The following is an 18,064-nucleotide window of genomic DNA, read 5'->3' on the forward strand; positions in this document are numbered from 1 at the left end:
GCAAGAAGCACAGTGCAAACACGCGTAGGGTAGTGTAGTGCAGCGGCCATTTTTTGCTTGCTCGCGGTCCTCAACGTCAAGTTGGCGACAGAGAGCAAGCAAAATGACATCCCGGCAAGACTTTTCCTCGTTTGAGATCGGCAACATCAAGTTGCCGATTGCGAGCGTGGAAAATAAACCTCCCGGGCGAGATTCTCAACGCGGGGAGGTCAGGTTTCTCATTGCCTGTGGTCGTGTATGCTCGCGACCGCTCGCGATGAGAAACTACGAGTCCGTGTTCAGAAAGCTGCCGCTCGAGTAAAAATCTACTTGAGCGGCAGAAAACTACAGCTCGCACTGTGCAAGATGCCGTTTTCAATGATTGCACAGTGCCGGACCGGATGCTTGACCGCACTATGCAGTTATTGAAAACGGCATCTTACACAGTGCGAACAGGGTACTGCACAGTTCGCGTAGTGCCACGCGTATCTTGCATAGTGCGAAGTGCACTTCGTGTAGCTACGCGTAGCACTACTACCCCCGGGTTTAGGTTGGAGTCCATTTGTGGTGTCATTGGGTTGCTGAGCTTGGTTGCAAATACTTTACACATTTACCTTGAAGATAAGCCTGGCTGCTCGTGCCAAGCTACCAAGGGAGTGAGCAGGGGCTATCTCAGAAGGTGTCCTTCCTTTCCCTGACGTGGAAACGAGGGTCCCTATTTGGCCAAATTACCTACCTCAGCCAACCAGGGAAGCTGGGTCTAACAACCCCCAAGTGCCTTTGTTCTTCCCCCTGGCACAGGGCTCTGTGCCCAGTCCAAGTCAGTTCTAGGGAGCACTTACACACCTCTTTTCAAGAGCACATCCACCTCTATTGTTAGTGTAGGCCTTGGCCCCAGACACACCACAGGGGGGGCGGAGCCATCATTGTAGAAGGCAGACACAACCTTATTCAGGTTCAGGTGCTACTCCTCCCACTACTCCAAATGCAGATGAAGCCCTTTTCAGCCTAGCGCTGATTCACCCAGACCCTCTGGAGCCACTGCACCTCCCCAGCCCCTGTCACGCCAAGGCCAGACAGTCAATACACAACAGGCAGGCAAAAAGACACATAGTACACACAAATGTCTACTTCAAAAAGTGCCATTTCAAATATAGTGATAATAAATCTGTGAACACCAGTACGCAGCATTTATCACCACTATTCCAAACATACCAGAATTTAAACCCTCGACTCCTCTCGTGTCAGGAATTACCACTGAAGTACATATCAGGGAATCCCCAATGTATTCCTATGAGAGGGCAGCCTCACAGCAGTGAGAAACTAAATAGGCTGTTTGTCACTACCAGGACACGCCACACAGTTAAGGTACATGTCCTACCTTTTACCTACACTGCAACCCTGCCAATAGGGATAGCTAGGGCCTACCTTAAGGGTTACTGATATGTAGTAAAAGGGGAGTCACAGACGTGGCAACCACTTTATGTGCCACATCACAGCTGCAGTAAACTGCGCGCACAGGCACTGCAGTGGCAGAGGCCTGAGGCAGGTTTGACAGGCTACTTTGGTGGGTGACGCAAGCAGCGCTGCGAACCCACCAGTAGCATTTAATTTACTGGCCCTGGGTATCTGAGATACCACTCTACAAGGGACTGACAGGTATATTATATATGCCAAACAGGGGTAGACCAATCTTACCAAGTTGACCATAGTGAGCACATGCACTTTAGCACTGAACAGCAGTGATAAAGTGCCCATAGTCCTAAAACCACCAACAACAGGTCGGAAAAAAATACCGGAGGAAGGGAAAAAGTTCTGGGATGACCCTGCAAAAAGGGCCAAGTCCAACAATCACCTATTGTTGGGGTTTACTCCATATTCCCAAATTGCTCAGGAATTGACTTGTGAACAAGAATTGTTAAGATGTTTGCAGAAATTCGTGGTGCCGGTCACTGTTTGCAAAGGCGTTAGCTCACAAAGGATATCCGGGTATTTGTGCTATGAAACAGAGGTTATGGGAGGAATTTTGGTGGCCGGGATAGACAAAGCAGTGGAGGTGTACATCTGGGACTATGTTGGCTGTGCTATAAGGGATAAAGCACAAGTCATGCATCACTTCCCAGTTATGCCTGTGTATTTGCCAGTGGTTCTTTGAAACAAGTTATTTTTGGACATTTCTGGTCCACATAAAGTTCTTGGTGAAACTGCTAAATATGCCATATTTAATCAAATGGCCAGAAATGGATTTTGTGAGTAACACAAATACTCAAGTTGTGATACATTTTTTTGCAGGAGGTGTTCAGGAAAGAGGGATATCCCTCAGTTCTGCTAACTGTCTATGGGACGCAGTTAGCAGCCGCGGCTCATGCAAGTAAGAGCAGTAGTGAGGTGGGGCCTGGTGGGGCAGGGTTTCGACAGACGATGATAAAAGAAAAATTAAGTAAATAATTAGTTTTCCGTCGTTCTTGTCCGTCAAAGTCATCCCACTTCCCCCACCGCCCCACCACGCTTACTTGCAAGAGCTGCGGCTGGCAGTTAGTGTCACATGAGATGATAATGTTTTTAGAAGAAATGAGAATTAAACACGTCAGAGCTCCACTTTATCATTCCAGAAGTAATGGGTTGCATACTTTGAAGGGGGCAGCTGTAGTTGGCCTTCTTTAACAAGTTGAATTGGAAGGATGTTGTTAACAACATGTTTTGGTGTGTCTTCTTTCGTTTTATTATATGGACAAGTGCCTTGTACTAAGTTGAATTAAGAATGTATGGGTCCGTCTTCCATTCATCCTAAGCTATTCCAAGATGTGGAGGATATCAGGAAATGTATTCATTTGAAATAAGGATGGAGGTGTGATCGAAGACATAATTAGGAAAGGTTGTTGGGTACGTGTTAGAAATGGGGGTCTCTAGTTGGCAGAGGTAGGCACCGTTGTCCAAATAAGGACCCTTGCTTCTAGTAAGGGTAAGGGGGATACACATTTTAGACAACCCCTGCTCACCTCCTTGGTAGCTTGGCACGAGCAGACAGGCTCATCCCAAAAGCAATGTGTAAAGTATTTGTACCAACACTCACCGTAACACAGTGATAACACCACAAATGTACACCTTACCAGTTTAGAAAATAAAGCATCTTTATCTAACCTTAACAAGACCAAAATGACAAAAATCCAACATACAAGTAGTAAGAAAAATAACTTTCAAAAGGTTTTAGCAACTGAGTCCATAGAAAACTATTGATGCGTGATTTCTTGCAAAGTAAATGTTGTTGCGACAAAGTTCACCAAGCCAAACAGCTGTAGCGATGAGAAGCGTAAAAAAACAAAGAGATGCATCGTTCCTGAGACCTTTGTGGATGCGCTGCAACAGTTCTGATGGAGCGATGCGCCGGGTCTGGTCTGTAGGGGGAAGCGATGCATCAGTTCTGAGATGACTCTGATCCGCTGGTGATGCGTCAGGGAAAACATGCGGCACAGGGACAATGCATGGAAATCCGGGATGCGTAGGCAAATGATGTAGCAGCGGGGAGCGGCACTGCATCGACCTTTCCAGCCGTGATCCCTCGATGCGTTGATTCTTGCAGCGGTGACAGGAGCTGCGTCGGTTTCAGCAGCGGCACAGCGGTGCGGTGCGATTCTTCTTGCACACGGCGTTGCGTCGGAAACTGTTGCCAGAAGAGCGATACACCAACTTCCTTGTTTGTTGCATTGCTTTCCAGCTCCCAGCCTGCAGAAACCACCTCCAGAGGCCCCACAGGCACTCTAGGCAGGTCAGAACTCCCAGGAAGGAAGTTCAGGGAAGCTGGGCTTGAAGTCTTTGTGTTCCTGAGACTTCAAAACAGGAGGAAAGCTCTACTCAAGCCCTTCCTCAAGCAGGGGACACAGCACACAGTAAAGTACTACTCCTTTCCTTGGCAGAAACAGTAACTGCAGTTCAACCCCAGACGCACAGCAAGGGCAGTACATCTCCTCAGTTTCTCCAGCTCTTCTCCTTGGCACAGGTTCCTCTTGATACCAGAAGTAGTCTAAAGTTCAGGGGTTTTGGGTGTGATACTTATACCCCAAAATGTCTTTGTTCTCTCCGTGCAAGGGGCTCTGAGCCCAGTTCAAACCAGTTCTGGAGGCCCCACTGCAAGTGCCCAACAACGTCCATTGTCAGTATGAGCCTTGGCTCCAGGCACACCACAGGGCGGTGGAGCCGGCATTGTAGAAGGCAGGCACAGCTCTATACAGGTACGGGTGGTACTCCTCCCATCAATGCATATCAGGCCTATTCAACCTAGTGCTGACTCATCCAGACTCCTGGGGCCACAGCCACTGCACCTCCCCAGCCCCTGTTACTCCACAGCCAGACAGTCAATCCACAAACAGGCAGAGGCACACAGGATGGTTGAACAATAAAATAGCCACTTTCTAAAAGTGGTATTTTCAAACCCAGAATGTAAAAATCACCTTTCCCAAAAGATGCATCTGTAGATTCTGAGGGCAGGCATACTAAACTTTATTTTCCTATCTGGTCCCAATGGTAAGTTATATTTATAAGATGTTATAAATTAACTCCCATGCTTTCCCATGGGGACAGATAGCCTTACAATAGTGAAAAATGAAATTGTCTGTATTTCACTATCAGGACATGCCAAACACATCAGGGCATGTCCTACCGTGCACATACACTGCACCCTGCCCACAGGGATACCTTGGGCCTACCTTAGGGGTGACTAACATGTAAGAAAAGGGAAGGTTAGGTCCTGGCAAGTCAGCATGCCAGTTAACAACTGCACACATACACTGCGGTGGCAAGTCTGAGTTACTGTTTCAGGACTACTCATGTGGGTGGCACAATCAGCGCTGCAGGTCCACTAGTAGTATTTGATTTACTAGCCATGGCACACTCAGTGCACTCTACTAAGGACTGCCCAGTAAATCAAATATGCCAATCAGTGAGAACCAATCATAATAACAATTTACACAGGGAGCACTTAAGCCAGCAAAAACTAAATTCAACACAGCATGGGAAACCACACCAAAGATGCCAAGTCTAATATTAAGAATTAACAAAATAGGGTTGTGTCACATATAGGGAATCAAAATGTAGTTCTCTCTTCTAAGTTGTGAAGGTGTGGTCTAGCAATGTGCATATAAGTGATGGTAGGGTGTAAAATAAAGACAGAGTGGTAAGAGTTCCTGATTACCAAGTTGAATTTGCGCATCAACAAATGGAGGGTAAGGAAAAAAAATGGATCACTCAAAATTCGCTTCCAACTCAAGTGTTTCTTTCATGAATGCTTTGAAGATTTTATGTTGAAGTGAGATTCGCATTTCTCCTTGTATGTATCTGCAAGTGATGTTGCAATTCACTTCCTTTTCTTTATTTCTTAGATTTTAATTACTTTTATGCTAAGTTTGATATGTTGATTTTGTTTTTTATATTGTTAAAGGGGGGAGTTATGTGTGGCTTGCTTAGAATGCTATGAAGATATAGAATTAATTCTCGGGAAGGATTGGGGGGTGACAGTTGGTAGGGGTGCTCCTTCATTGGAGTGGAGGAGTGTCGACCAACTTAAGTGCACTCCAAAATAAGATGGTAATTCATTAACATTTTATTTTTAATCAGCCCACCCTAAACCAAGCGTCAGGATGTAGTGGGGCCTGCTGAGTGACTGCAGAGAGGAGAGGTTTGCAGAGGGCTGCCTTTGCACTGTTTAAAATGTGCATGTCTCTGTGGCCAACCGTCTGGCAACACCATCCCGACATGCGCACTTTAAATCTCTCCTTCCAGATGTATTAAGACATGACAGCATGTGCAGGCCACCAGTGCACTGGGGCGCCGTAAGCCGTCGCTTCCACCAATCAAGGACCTACTCACAGGCTGATTAACAGCATGTGAGCAGGCCAGGATTGGTTGTCGGACTTTACCGGGGCTTGCACTGCAGTCCTAGCAAAAGCGGTCTGGAGTGAGGTGGACTTTGTCTGTCACAATCCAGTAAGTGTTTTCCTTATTTTTTATTTTGTTTTCCTATGCTCACACCCTCCTCATTTTCCTGCCGCCCCTCAGCAGATGCCAACTGACAGTTGGTGATTAATACTGTACAGTGAAGTGTTGGTGGTCACTTTGCTTGTGCTGATAATAAACTCACCTCCTAATTCACAGCTGTGGTGTAATGGTGTCACCATAATGCCGATTTATTCATATGACGATTGCCACTGATTCATATAATGGCTGCCAAATAAACATAGATTTTTATTTTTAGTATTATTGCTATTATCATTATTTGTATTGTTTGTGTATGTTTGGTATAAAAGTAGCTGTGGTTTTTGCAGTGTTGGTAACAGAAGTACCAGTTGTAGGTGTATAAAAAGAATTATAAAAGAAGAGCTCAAATAAATCATAGCATATAGTCATCCTTTTTATAATGGATGAAACAGGATCGCGGACAAGCTTCCCCACTGTGCAATCACCACAAACTGCATTTTTCTATGGAACTCCGGCACTTGCGAGCTCCAAGTAGTGCAGCAGAGTTTTTTTGCCACTTTGCGGAGTTCCGAGTAGCGCAACTCCGCGAACTCCGCCCAGGGTTAGTAATAGCACGTGGAAATGGGCGGTATCACACTGATGTCTACATGTTTATCCCACTAGAGGCCCCTTGAGGGATTATTTGTAACATGCGGTAAGAGCAGAACTGAAAACCAGCAATAGCATTACTATCACTAAACAGACGATGGGGGAGGAAGGATTGGTGTTTTTGTGGTTCATCATGCACACACATCACAGTGTTGTTATTGTAAAGTCCCACACTGTACCCAATATCCGTGTACAGAGAATCTGAATATAAAAGCAATTTTTTATTTCCAATTGTAAAACCATTGTATCTTGGGAGCTCTAGCATCTATCAGAGCGTTATTAATAAATATTCATTTCTTTTCAGATCAAAAAAAACAATCAAGGTTGTTCTTGGAGTTCACTTCCAGTTTAAGAAAGAAGCAGAGCAGCAGACATTCACAATCAAACAATATATTCCACACCCACGATTCAACTGGCCCAAGCATACCGATGACATCATGCTTCTGCAGGTACAGTTGATATCCTTTTGTTTGATACATTTTTAATCACGTTACCCAGTTTCCTCTACACTGGAGCTTGTCACATTGATCCTTTGTAATTTTGTAATTTGTAGTGGTATTTATAGAGCGCAACGGTCGCTCCGAAAGGAGCATCTTGGCGCTGACATTTCTCTGTGTAGGATCATATCAAGTAGTAGGGGGAAAAGAAATTATATGGCGGATTTGATGTAATCATCGTTGAGGCTGAAGATCCAGGTTTTGAGCAGTTTTCTGAAGGGTTTTTCGTGGGTTACGAATCTCAGGTTTTTGGGCAAAAGGTTCCAGGCTTTAGAGGCCAAGTGGTATAAGGTTTTGCCGCCTTTTGTGTTCAGATTTAACTTGGCAGGGAGGATGAGTTTGTCGTGGGAGGAACGTAGAGATCTAGATGGGTTGTAATGAGGGAAACGTTTGGTAAGGTATCGAGGGCCGGAGCTATTGAAGGCCCGGAAGGCGACAAGCAGCATTTTGAAAAATATTCTCTTATGAATGGGGAGCCAGTGCAGAGATTTTAAGGCAGCGGAGATGGACGAATTTCTAGGCAGCTTTAGGACGAGTCTGGCTGCGGTATGGAGGACACTTTGGAGTTTGTTAAGTGTGGACTTTTTCGCTCCTGCGAGGAGACCATTACAGTAATCCAAGCGCGATTTACAGGCAAGTTAAAAAATGCTGTCAATTCCATGCATAGTCATTTATGAGGAGTAGCCATTGTGTTGTAGCTAGGAAAATAACAGGAGATAGCCACAACAGTGTCCACCTGGTTTTCAGCTCAACCATAAATTATCAAATACAGGTCTATTTCGCGCCAGGATACTCCGGCAGTAATTGAGCGCGCTATAAAACAGCTTAATAATAAAGGTGTAACACCGTCATTGAAAGGTGTTTCTTAAAATTTGTACAACAAAGAAACAATGTCCTGAGAGGTAAGGATATGTAGACAATTAAACATGCATGCATACAGCATTACTTGTAAGGAAAGAAGGAGAACACTCATAGGTATGAGAAAAGATAGTCAATCATCTTTATAGTATGACATTAATTTCATGGTCGGACTTATATACAGTTAGAAGCAGCACTGCATAGATTGAATTAGTGACAACCATATATGTGGAAGAGGTGTGGCGCCGCGGCCAGGGCAACTGACGCTGGAAGCTGGGGACCACGGTTCGATCCCCGGCTACGGCGGCAGGTCAGCCCAGCACCATGTGACTCTGGGCAATAGCTCGCTTAATCTTCCCGACGGCCCCCCAGCGCCTAGAGACCCTTACGGGTGATTGTGCGCTTTACAAATGTGGACTTTACTTTATATAATACTCGGTGCACAAGGTGTTCAAAGTGAAGGTGGCGAGGGAAGTGAAGAAGTGAACAGCACGGGCGGCGCACTGTGAGCAAAAGTGCAAATATTTTACAGTGAGTGGCTCAAGACACATGTGACAGTGTGATATCACAGTAATCAGTAGATCTTTCAATTCAATGTTGAGCCACGAAGAAGGGGTGCGCCTATTGTTGGGCTGTTAGGTTGACGGCGTTTTGATCCTCATTAGTTAGGATTGTCATCAGGACTTGGTTGTCTGATTTGGGGCGTGCTGCAAGGGAAGGAGAGAGGTAGTGGGCGATTTTAAAATGTCGGGATGGGGGTCAGGGTGAGGGTGGGAAAAGAAGAGGGTTTGACACAAAGGGGGGGGAAGAAAAGGGGGGGGTGGGGAGGGGCGGCGCAGGATGTCAAGTTACCTTGATAGTAGTCCGGTAGCCCAAATGATGGGTGGCTAGTTAGTAAAACATCACGATTAAGTGGGGCCGCCTGCGATACATGGGGCCGGCCCGATCAAGGAGTATCTGGGACCTGCTGTTGGCAATGTGGGAAGAAGGAGGAAGGGAGGGCCAGTGAAACTCTATATGGCACTGCTGGACTGGCACGTCGGGACTGAGGATGCGTCCGTCTTTATATTACCTTGGACCCGGCAGAGGCTATGGGGCTTTAAACCTGCAGGGGCTCTGCTGTTAAACGATCAATTTTGGATAGGAGGTAAGCGCGACGGCTGGGGAGCGTAATCGCCACATACCTTATATGAATCTGTGCCCGAAAAGGACATCAGTGATCTGGCCGTGGTTCAGCACGTAATCTGTGGGTAAATTAATGCGGTATTAGACATCCGGTCATGGATCCGATCGGGACACTGTAGTAATGCGATCCGGGGGTGGGCTGGTGGAGCGGGCATTTACCTGAATTATTCGGCGTGCCGGTGCAGGAAAAAATCTCCGCCTGTGGAAGCCGGAATCAGTCTCCGCGTTTAAAGGCCGGTAGCGGCCGGGCGTTTGTATATTACTTCCGTGGCTGGGCGGGGTCGGCGGGAGAGCGCGCGGTGTGGGCATTCCGGTAGGCGTGCCCGGGGGACGTCAGAGACGGGGAGCCTGTTTTACTAACTAGCCACCCACCATTCGGGCTACCGGACTACTATCAAGGTAACTTGACATCCTGCGCCGCCCCTCCCTCCCCCCCTTTTATCCCCCCCCCTTTGTGTCCAACCCTCTCCTTTTCCCACCCTCACCCTGACCCCCATCCAGACATTTTATAATCGCCCACTACCTCTCTCCTTCCCTTGCAGCACGCCCCAAATCAGACAACCAAGTCCTGATGACGATCCTAACTAATGAGGATCGAAACGCCGTCGACCTAACAGCCCAACAATAGGCGCACCCCTTCTCCGTGGCTCAACATTGAATTGAAAGATCTACTGATTACTGTGATATCACACTGTCACATGTGTCTTGAGCCACTCACTGTAAAATATTTGCACTTTTGCTCACAGTGCGCCGCCCGTGCTGTTCACTTCTTCACTTGCGTAGCCACCTTCACTTTGAACACCTTGTGCACCGAGTATTATATGGTTGTCACTAATTCAATCTATGCAGTGCTGCTTCTAACTGTATATAAGTCCGACCATGAAATTAATGTCATACTATAAAGATGATTGACTATCTTTTCTCATACCTATGAGTGTTCTCCTTCTTTCCTTACAAGTAATGCTGTATGCATGCATGTTTAATTGTCTACATATCCTTACCTCTCAGGACATTGTTTCTTTGTTGCACATTACCTACCCAGTCCTGAATTGGTATATGGGTTACACTCCTGTAAAGTCTACATAATCTTAAAATTTGTAGACATTCCAAAACAGTCTGCTCATCAAGATCTGTCCTTTTATGAATCCTAACTTATTACCTTGCATGTGCCAGACCTCAAGGCCTGCACCTTCACCACTCTGCTACATGCAGCGTGACAGGTAAGAGCGGTGGGGCGGTGGGGCCGTGTGGGGGAGGATTTCGACAGATGGCGAAGGGGAAAAAGGAATTATTTTGTTAATTTTGCCTTGTGGTTGCCTGTCGAATATCTGCCCACTGTCCCACCATTCTTACCTGCACAGGCCCCGGCTGGGCCTCTGCTGACCTCAATCGCCATTCTACGGGTGGAGGTTCAGCCTGGGCCGGACTAGGGGGGGTGTTGCGGGGTGACCAAGCTCTGTGCCAGGGCTTCTTCTCGGCTCAGTAAGCCATACATCCTTCCAAACCAGGGCCGGACTGGGAACCAAAACTGGCCCTGGCAAAGTGCTCGTTGCCCCCCTTCCCCGGGGGGTTGTGGGTGCCGCCGAGCTCTTTGCCAGGGGCGGTTTTCGGCCGATTTTGTTACAGGGACGATTTTGCAGCTATGCTGCACAAACGCCCCTGTAACAAAAACGGCCCCCAGGGTCCCAAACCAGCCCCCACCCTTGCGGTGCACCGGGTATTGCCCGGTGCCCGCAACGGCCAATCCGGGCCTGGGTTCAGCACACCACGAGGCACATTCCAAAGGGATGCTTTGCCTCTTCTCTCATGAATCCTCCCCCCCCTCCGCACTCAAGAATGGTAATAAATAGCATATTAGGTTCAAGGCATCTGCATATACAGCACACACACACAAATAGAGCATATATGCAGTGGTGCAGAGTGCAATATGCTATTTATTACTATTATTGAGTGAGGAGAGGAACCATGCCTCACGAGAGGCGAAGCCTCAAATGAGTCATGATGCCCCTTCCCTCACTGTCTCAACAACAGTAATAAAAAGCAGTTTATCCTCTGTGCATCTGCTTATATGGTTCATGCCCTGGCATTTTTCCATATGTATTTGTTTTAAAACATGTATTTAACCAAAACCAGGATGCAAGGGGTTACAATTGTTCAGCAAGGCAACATAGCACTTAAGAGATTTTGACTATTAATGGAGGTATGCCCATTTTTTAAGTAATTGAAACATGCAATTGTGAGGCAGTACAATGTATTTTACTCAAGTCATTGTTGCTGTACATTGGTAATAGACTCAAATTTGCCCTTTGCTCTGTAGTAATAAATGTATGACTGTGTGTTTATTAGTACAGCTGCTCTAAATAATGGATTATTAGGCCACATTTATTTTAATTGTGGATGGATGGGTGGGTGTATGTGTGGATTGTCAGATGAATGAATGGTTAGATGGATGGATGGGTGAATAGATGGGTTAGATGGGTTAGAGGCTATGGCCCACGGTAGGGACTAGCACAAGATTTACAAGCAATGAAAGGGAAATCCATAGAAAAAGAATCAAGCACATGAATGACAATAAATCCAACCAATGGTATTCATTGGACGAGTTTGGAAGCCTATGTATATTCTTGGTAAGCCCGGAATAGGTATTTTGCAACCAGATCATTTGCACTGTTTTGAAAGCTCCATCTAACAAAGTTATTCTTACTGTAACCAAATTTCGTTTACCCGCACAAGGCTGTACCATGTTTTAAGAAGGAGTTTTCAGCATGTGTAATGTTCTCCCTCTGGACAACAGACTGGCAACCGTAGTTCCTGTTTCAAGAAACTGCACTAGACTAACTTATTTGGCTAGGAATGTTTGCTGTGATTGGCTCTAAGAAACCCGGCTACCTAGTGTGTGCTATAGAATTGTTGTGGTCAATCATCAAATGGCCATAGGCGCTGGAAGTATTGCTGCTGGGGGAGCTGCAGCACCCCAGAATAGCCATGCGGGAGTTCAGGTGGAAAATGAGCAATAAAGATGCTATTGCATATGGATTTTATGGTGTCACATTTGCTATGCTTCAAAGACAGAGGTCAAAAGTCAGGGAGTGTTTTCTGTCAAATTACTGCTAGTTATTTTAACTTGGAGAATGGTGTTTACTTCTCTTTATCTGACTACAAAGTGAAAGGATTTATTGAAGTAAACTATGTGACAATTTACTGGTGTACAGTAAGTAAGAAAGGAAAAGATATAGGATGTCTATTTTTTCCTAACACAAAATGTGAATTACCAGTAGATGAACTCTACAACTATTTCAAACTGTATCAGCAGTTAGAAAAGCACAAATGAAACACAGTTTTTTGTTATTCTGAAGTGTGATGGGAAAGAAGGTTTTACTACACCCCCCACTTTTATTTGTTGTGTGTTTCCTAAACAGTTTTATGAGTAAAGTTCCATGTCTGTGCAAATGAAGTACCCATTACAATGAAAGTATGTTATTTGTAAATGACAGTGCACTACCCCACTGTGCTTTAGTAATATATTGCCAATAGTGTGCTCCAAAATGCACCACTGTCTACGTACCACACCACTCTTCTGCTTAATGGGTGTGTTCATTTCCTACCCTTGTTCTTTGTGTGTGTTGCAAAGTCATCCTTTTGCCCTGGGCACCCCAATTTTGTTTGACGACAGGTACTGGTGGTAGCTGACTCTGACTGTCCCTGGGCTCTGCCTAACCAGGCCCAGGGCCAGTGCTATGCTGAAAAGACACTTAGGATACTGTGAAAACACCTACATACGCTAGGGTACACTATAGGTTAGGGTACCTCTATGATTGTGATTGGCATGATCTCCTCTAAAAGGCCCTAATACATACGAGTGCAGGGAGAGCAACACTACTTTTAAGTAACTAGTATATAATAAGGCATCGAAGTTGAGAAGCCAGAAGCCCTTTTTGCACTTGCATGTGTGCACTGCTGAGACCTGAGGTCTTTTTGAAAACAGCCCTCTGTCGCCGAACTGCTTTTAAAATGCAAATGTTGCCCATCTTTGACATTTGTGTTTGGGGCACTTAAAAATTAATAAACTACACTGTTTTTGCAAATTCCTCTAGGTGTCGCAGTGGTTGGAGCCAGGTATTTATAAGAAGAACCCTTATAAAATAGATTTTATATGCCTTCGGTTTAGTGAAATTGCACATTATACTCCCACATTGTAGTAAGGTGCTTCCCAAAATCGGCGTTTGTGCTAGGAGCACTGTGAAGTGAGGATCTGCAATATTTTTACATATTTCAGAACTGCCAAAGTCTCCCCTAGGTATCCCAGGGGTCTGTGACCCTGTAAATATAGGCAGGGCCCTTATAAAAGATGTTCTATAAGCCCTGATGTTGGAAAAAGTGCCCAAGTCATTTTCCTCATTACAAATCCCCAGCCACACAGGTTAACATGGCAAGAAGTTATTCTTTACTAATCCCTGCAGGAGAATCTGGAAAATATTATTCAAGGACTCACTAGAATGTTATTGATAAATGCAATAATATACTAATGTTGAACTTATGATAAAATGTACAGACAAGAAGTTATAAGACTTTCTTGTGTGTTAACCAAAATGCAGCCTTCCAGTGCTCTATCCTGATTGGCCATTGTTTAGTGGATCGGCCAGGCTGCTTTAAAGAGGTGATAAGTAGCCCGTGGGGTTCAAGAGCTATTCCGGGAGGAGAGGTTTCTGCTCCATAGGAATGCCACAGCCAGGGGGAGGGGTCATAAACAAAAATCTTCAGTAGAAGGAGGAGACAGGCAGGATAAATCAGTTTCTTTTACACCCCTACTCTTGGAACCCAGTCAGATGGCAGGCTTAAGGAAGGAAAGTGCAGAAGCCAGGGGGGAAGGAGAATATGGAGACTAGCCATCCTGGAAGTTGGTTTAAACAGCTATTTCCTCTCTGCTGGAACTTCAGCCATATTGAATTTTGGATAAATAGTGCTTTCTGGGAGACCATTGTGCCACACTTTGGATGAAATGATCATACTGTGAGGTGTCGTCCTGCACCTTACTGGACAGAAGTGCCCTCCTGTGTGACCCCGGAGAACACTGAATATTTATCTGAGAGGGGCAGTGCCTCTCAAATCTGCTGCTTGAAACTAGATGAAGAAGAACAGTCCATGCTGGAAGTTTGATTTGCATGAACCAGGCCCCGCACTCTGACTGACTGCGCCTGCTACTCAATCTGGAGCTACAGCCCTTTGGATAAAACCTGCTTCAAAAGGACTAAAGAGTGGACTCCCTGCAAGCAACAAGTTAACAGAGCACACCTGGACATCACCACCAAGAATCCCCAGCCTGGAGTACTACCAGTGGATTTGTAAGGGTTTTGTCCAAGTGGGTTGTGGGAATTGAAGTCCCAAACTTTCAATGACCCTCTTGGAGCTTCCAGACCCTAGGAGTACATTTTGGACACGTTAAGACCCCCAAACGAACTTCAGGAAGAAGTTCCAGAAGTTTGAAGAAGTTTGGAGCAACTTTGGAAAAAAAGCTCCATCAGTGGACCTACGCAACTTGGCCAGCCAACATGGCGACCCTCAACCGCGAGCCAGCCTGCCGTCCAGGTTCGTCCCGCTGAAAAGTACTGCAGGTCCGACTTCCAGAGTTTGACCGGGATTTGGTGGACACCCATTTCTGCAAACCCTCACCGAATCCGAGCTGTTGAAGAGCATCAAGGGACAAAATCAATCAATCAATCAATCAGAGTACTTGTAAAGCGCGCTACTTACCCGTGAGGGTCTCAAGGCGCTGAGGGGAGGAGGTGCTGCTACTGCTCGAAGAGCCTGGTCTTGAGAGTATTCTGAAGGGGAGTAGGTCTTGGGTCTGCCGTAAGTGGGTAGGGAGGGTGTTCCAGGTCTTGGTGGTGAGGTAGGAGAGGGATCTGCCGCCAGAGGTTGTACTTTGGATGCGGGGGACAGCGCCGAGGGCGAGGCTGGCGGAGCGGAGCTGGTGGGTGGGGGTGTAGAAGCTGAGTCTGCTGTTCAGGTAGGCTGGTCCGGCGTTGTGGAGCGCTTTGTGTGGTGGGTGAGGAGCTTGAAGGTGATCCTCTTGTCGACGGGGAGCCAGTGTAGGACTCTCAGGTGGGGGATGAAGTGGCTGCGGCAGGGGACGTTGACTATCAGTCGGGCAGAGGCATTTTGGATGCGTTGTAGTCGTCGTAGGTGTTTGGCTGGGATTCCTGCGTAGAGTGCGTTGCCGTAGTCCAGTCTGCTGCTGACGAGGGCCTGTGTCACCGTTCTTCTTGTTTCGGTCAGGATCCACTTGCAGATCCTGCGGAGCATGCGGAGCGTGTTGTAGCAGGGAGGAGTCGAAGATGAATCCTAGGTTGCGTGCATCGTCGTTGGGTGTTGGTGCTGTTACCAGGGTGGTCGGCAACCAGGAGTCGTCCCAGGCTGAGCGGGTGGATCCGAGGATGAGTACCTCCGTCTTGTCCGAGTTTAGCTTCAGACGGCTGTTGCTCATCCAGTCGGCGACAGCCTTCATTCCCTCGTGGAGGTTGGTTTTGGTGGTATGCGGGTCCTTGGTGAGGGAGAGGATGAGCTGGGTGTCGTCGGTGTAGAAGATGATGTTGAGGTCGTGTTGGCGGGCCACTTGTGCGAGGGGGGCCATGTAGACGTTGAACAGCGTCGGGCTGGGGGATGAGCCCTGGGGGAAGCCCCAGATGATGTCGGTGGCTTCGGATCGGAAGGGCGGGAGGCAGACGCTCTGGGTTCTGCTGGAGATAAAGGATGTGGTCCAGTCAAGGGCCTTCTCTTGGATTCCGGCTTCTAGGAGGCGTGTCTTTAGAGTGCGATGGCAGACCGTATCAAAGGCGGCAGACAGGTCCAGGAGGATGAGGGCTGATGTTTCGCCGTTGTCTAGTTGGCGCCTGATGTCGTCTGTGGCGGTGATGAGGGCTGTCTTGGTGCTGTGGTTTTGTCTGAACCCGGACTGGGACAGGTCCAAGATGTTGTTGTCTTCCAGTTGGCGGGCCAGTTGCATGTTGCCGATTTTCTCGATGACCTTCACCGGGTACGGGAGTAGGGAGAAGGGCCAGAAGTTCTTGAGGTCCTTGGGGTGCGCCTTGGACATCCTGAGGAGGGCGTTGATTTCAGCGTGTTTCCAGCTTTGCGGGAATGTCGCTGTTTTGAAGGAGATGTTGATGACCTTCTGTAGTTGGGGTGCGATGGCTGCATCTGCTTTGTTGAATACGTGGTGTGGGCACAAGTCTGACGGAGATCCTGCATGGATGGAGTTCATGACCTTGCGTGTCTCGTCGTCGTTGCCGTTGGACCAGAAGGTCAGGCGGTTGGTGCTGGTGGTGTTCACAGGGGAGGTGGGGTCTGGCACAGTCGGGGCGGTCATGGTGTTGAAGCTGTCATGGATGTCAGCGATCTTGCGGTGGAAGAAGATGGCTAGTGAGTTGCACAGTTCTTGTGAGGGCGGTATGTCGTTGGTGTTGGCACTGGGTTTGGAGAGTTCCTTTACAATGCTGAAGAGCTCTTTGCTGTCGTGTGCGTTGTTATCCAGGTGGTCTTTGAAGGAGGATCTCTTGGCTAATCTGATGAGGTGGTGATGTCTGCGGGTGGCGTCCTTGTGGGCTGTGTGGTTGTGTGGTAGTGCGTTCGTGGAGCCATATCTTCTCCAGTTTCCGGCATGCGCGTTTGGAGGTCTGCAGCTCATAGGTGAACCAGGTGGCTCTCTTGCTGGCGGGGTTGTTGGAGGGTTTCTTGAGTGGGGTAAGGGTGTTGGCACAGTCGTCGATCCACTGTCTGAGGTTGCGGGCCGCGGTGTCTCGGTCGGTGGGGTCGGTGGGTGGGTTTTGGGTGAGGGTGGTGATCAGCGGGTCTTCGGTGACTTTGTTCCAGCAGCGGCGAGGTAGCTGTTGGGTGCGGTAGTGCGTGGTTGGTTTTTTGAAGGTGAAATGGATGCAGCGGTGGTCGGTCCAGTGGAGTTCGGTGGTGTGGTTGAAGACGACGTGGGTGCCTCTGGAGAAGACGGGGTCCAGCGTGTGGCCGGCGGCGTGGGTGGGTGCGGTGACGAGTTGTCTGAGGCCGAGGTTGTCAATCAGGTCGGCAGAGTTGGCATCGTTGTTGTTCTCGAGGTGGAAATTCAGGTCCCCGAGGAGGATGTAGTCCGTGGAGGCAAGTGTGTGGGTGCTGGCGAGGTCGGCGATGTAGTCGCTGATCTGAGCCCGGGGTCCGGGGGTCTGTAGATGAGTGTTCCTCTGAGGGTGGTGTTAGGGTTGGTGTGGATCCAGAACTGCAGGTGTTCGGCGGTGTTGAGGGTGTCGTCTGCGTGGGTGGCGACCTTGAGGGTAGACTTGTAGACGATGGCTATTCCTCCTCTGATTCTGTTGGCGCGATCCCTGCGGGTGATCTTGTAGCCGTCCGGGATGGCTATGCGATGTCGGGCACCGAGGAATCGTTCCACCATGTCTCAGTCAGGAAGGCGTTGTAAAGTCAAAGGGCGATCCCTGGACAAGTTAATATCAGACAATTGTATAACCCTCACTAGCAGTATATATTCCAAATAATATTGGGATCACTGATCACAGACTAGTTTTTAACGTTCACAGTTTTTTATTAAAAAGACAAATGTATTAAAATTTCAGTATGAAAACATTTATACTGAAAACATAAAATATAAAACTATTTTTTACACCAGCACAACACAGTATACAATAAAATTAAAAACAGGAGGACATTGTCATGTTAAACTATACAGCACAGAAAATATAAACAAATACACATTTTCTAAATTAGCAGCACACTTTCGTCCTCAAAGAAAAAGATAAGCAAAGGAAAGGAGAAAGACCCCACATACAGGAAAAATACCTAATTTTTCGACAGATAATTCAATCCAACCGCCTATAAAGTAATATACTGAGATTTCTGGTATTACAGTATGCAAAATATCCAGAATC

General features: G+C 47.2%; 1 protein-coding gene across 1 annotated transcript in view; it reads left to right on the forward strand.

Annotated features, from left to right (window-relative positions):
• LOC144818041 (granzyme A-like) overlaps positions 1 to 18,064 on the forward strand; it is a 67,677-nt gene that overhangs the window by 17,265 nt on the left and 32,348 nt on the right. Inside the window, exon 3 of the mRNA XM_078675077.1 lies at positions 6,902 to 7,046. Coding sequence (XP_078531203.1) covers positions 6,902 to 7,046 — 145 coding nt within the window. The remainder of the gene's footprint in view (positions 1 to 6,901; positions 7,047 to 18,064) is intronic.

Source organism: Lissotriton helveticus, chromosome 2_1 (assembly GCF_964261635.1).
Source record: "Lissotriton helveticus chromosome 2_1, aLisHel1.1, whole genome shotgun sequence".
Classification (NCBI taxonomy): domain Eukaryota; kingdom Metazoa; phylum Chordata; class Amphibia; order Caudata; family Salamandridae; genus Lissotriton; species Lissotriton helveticus.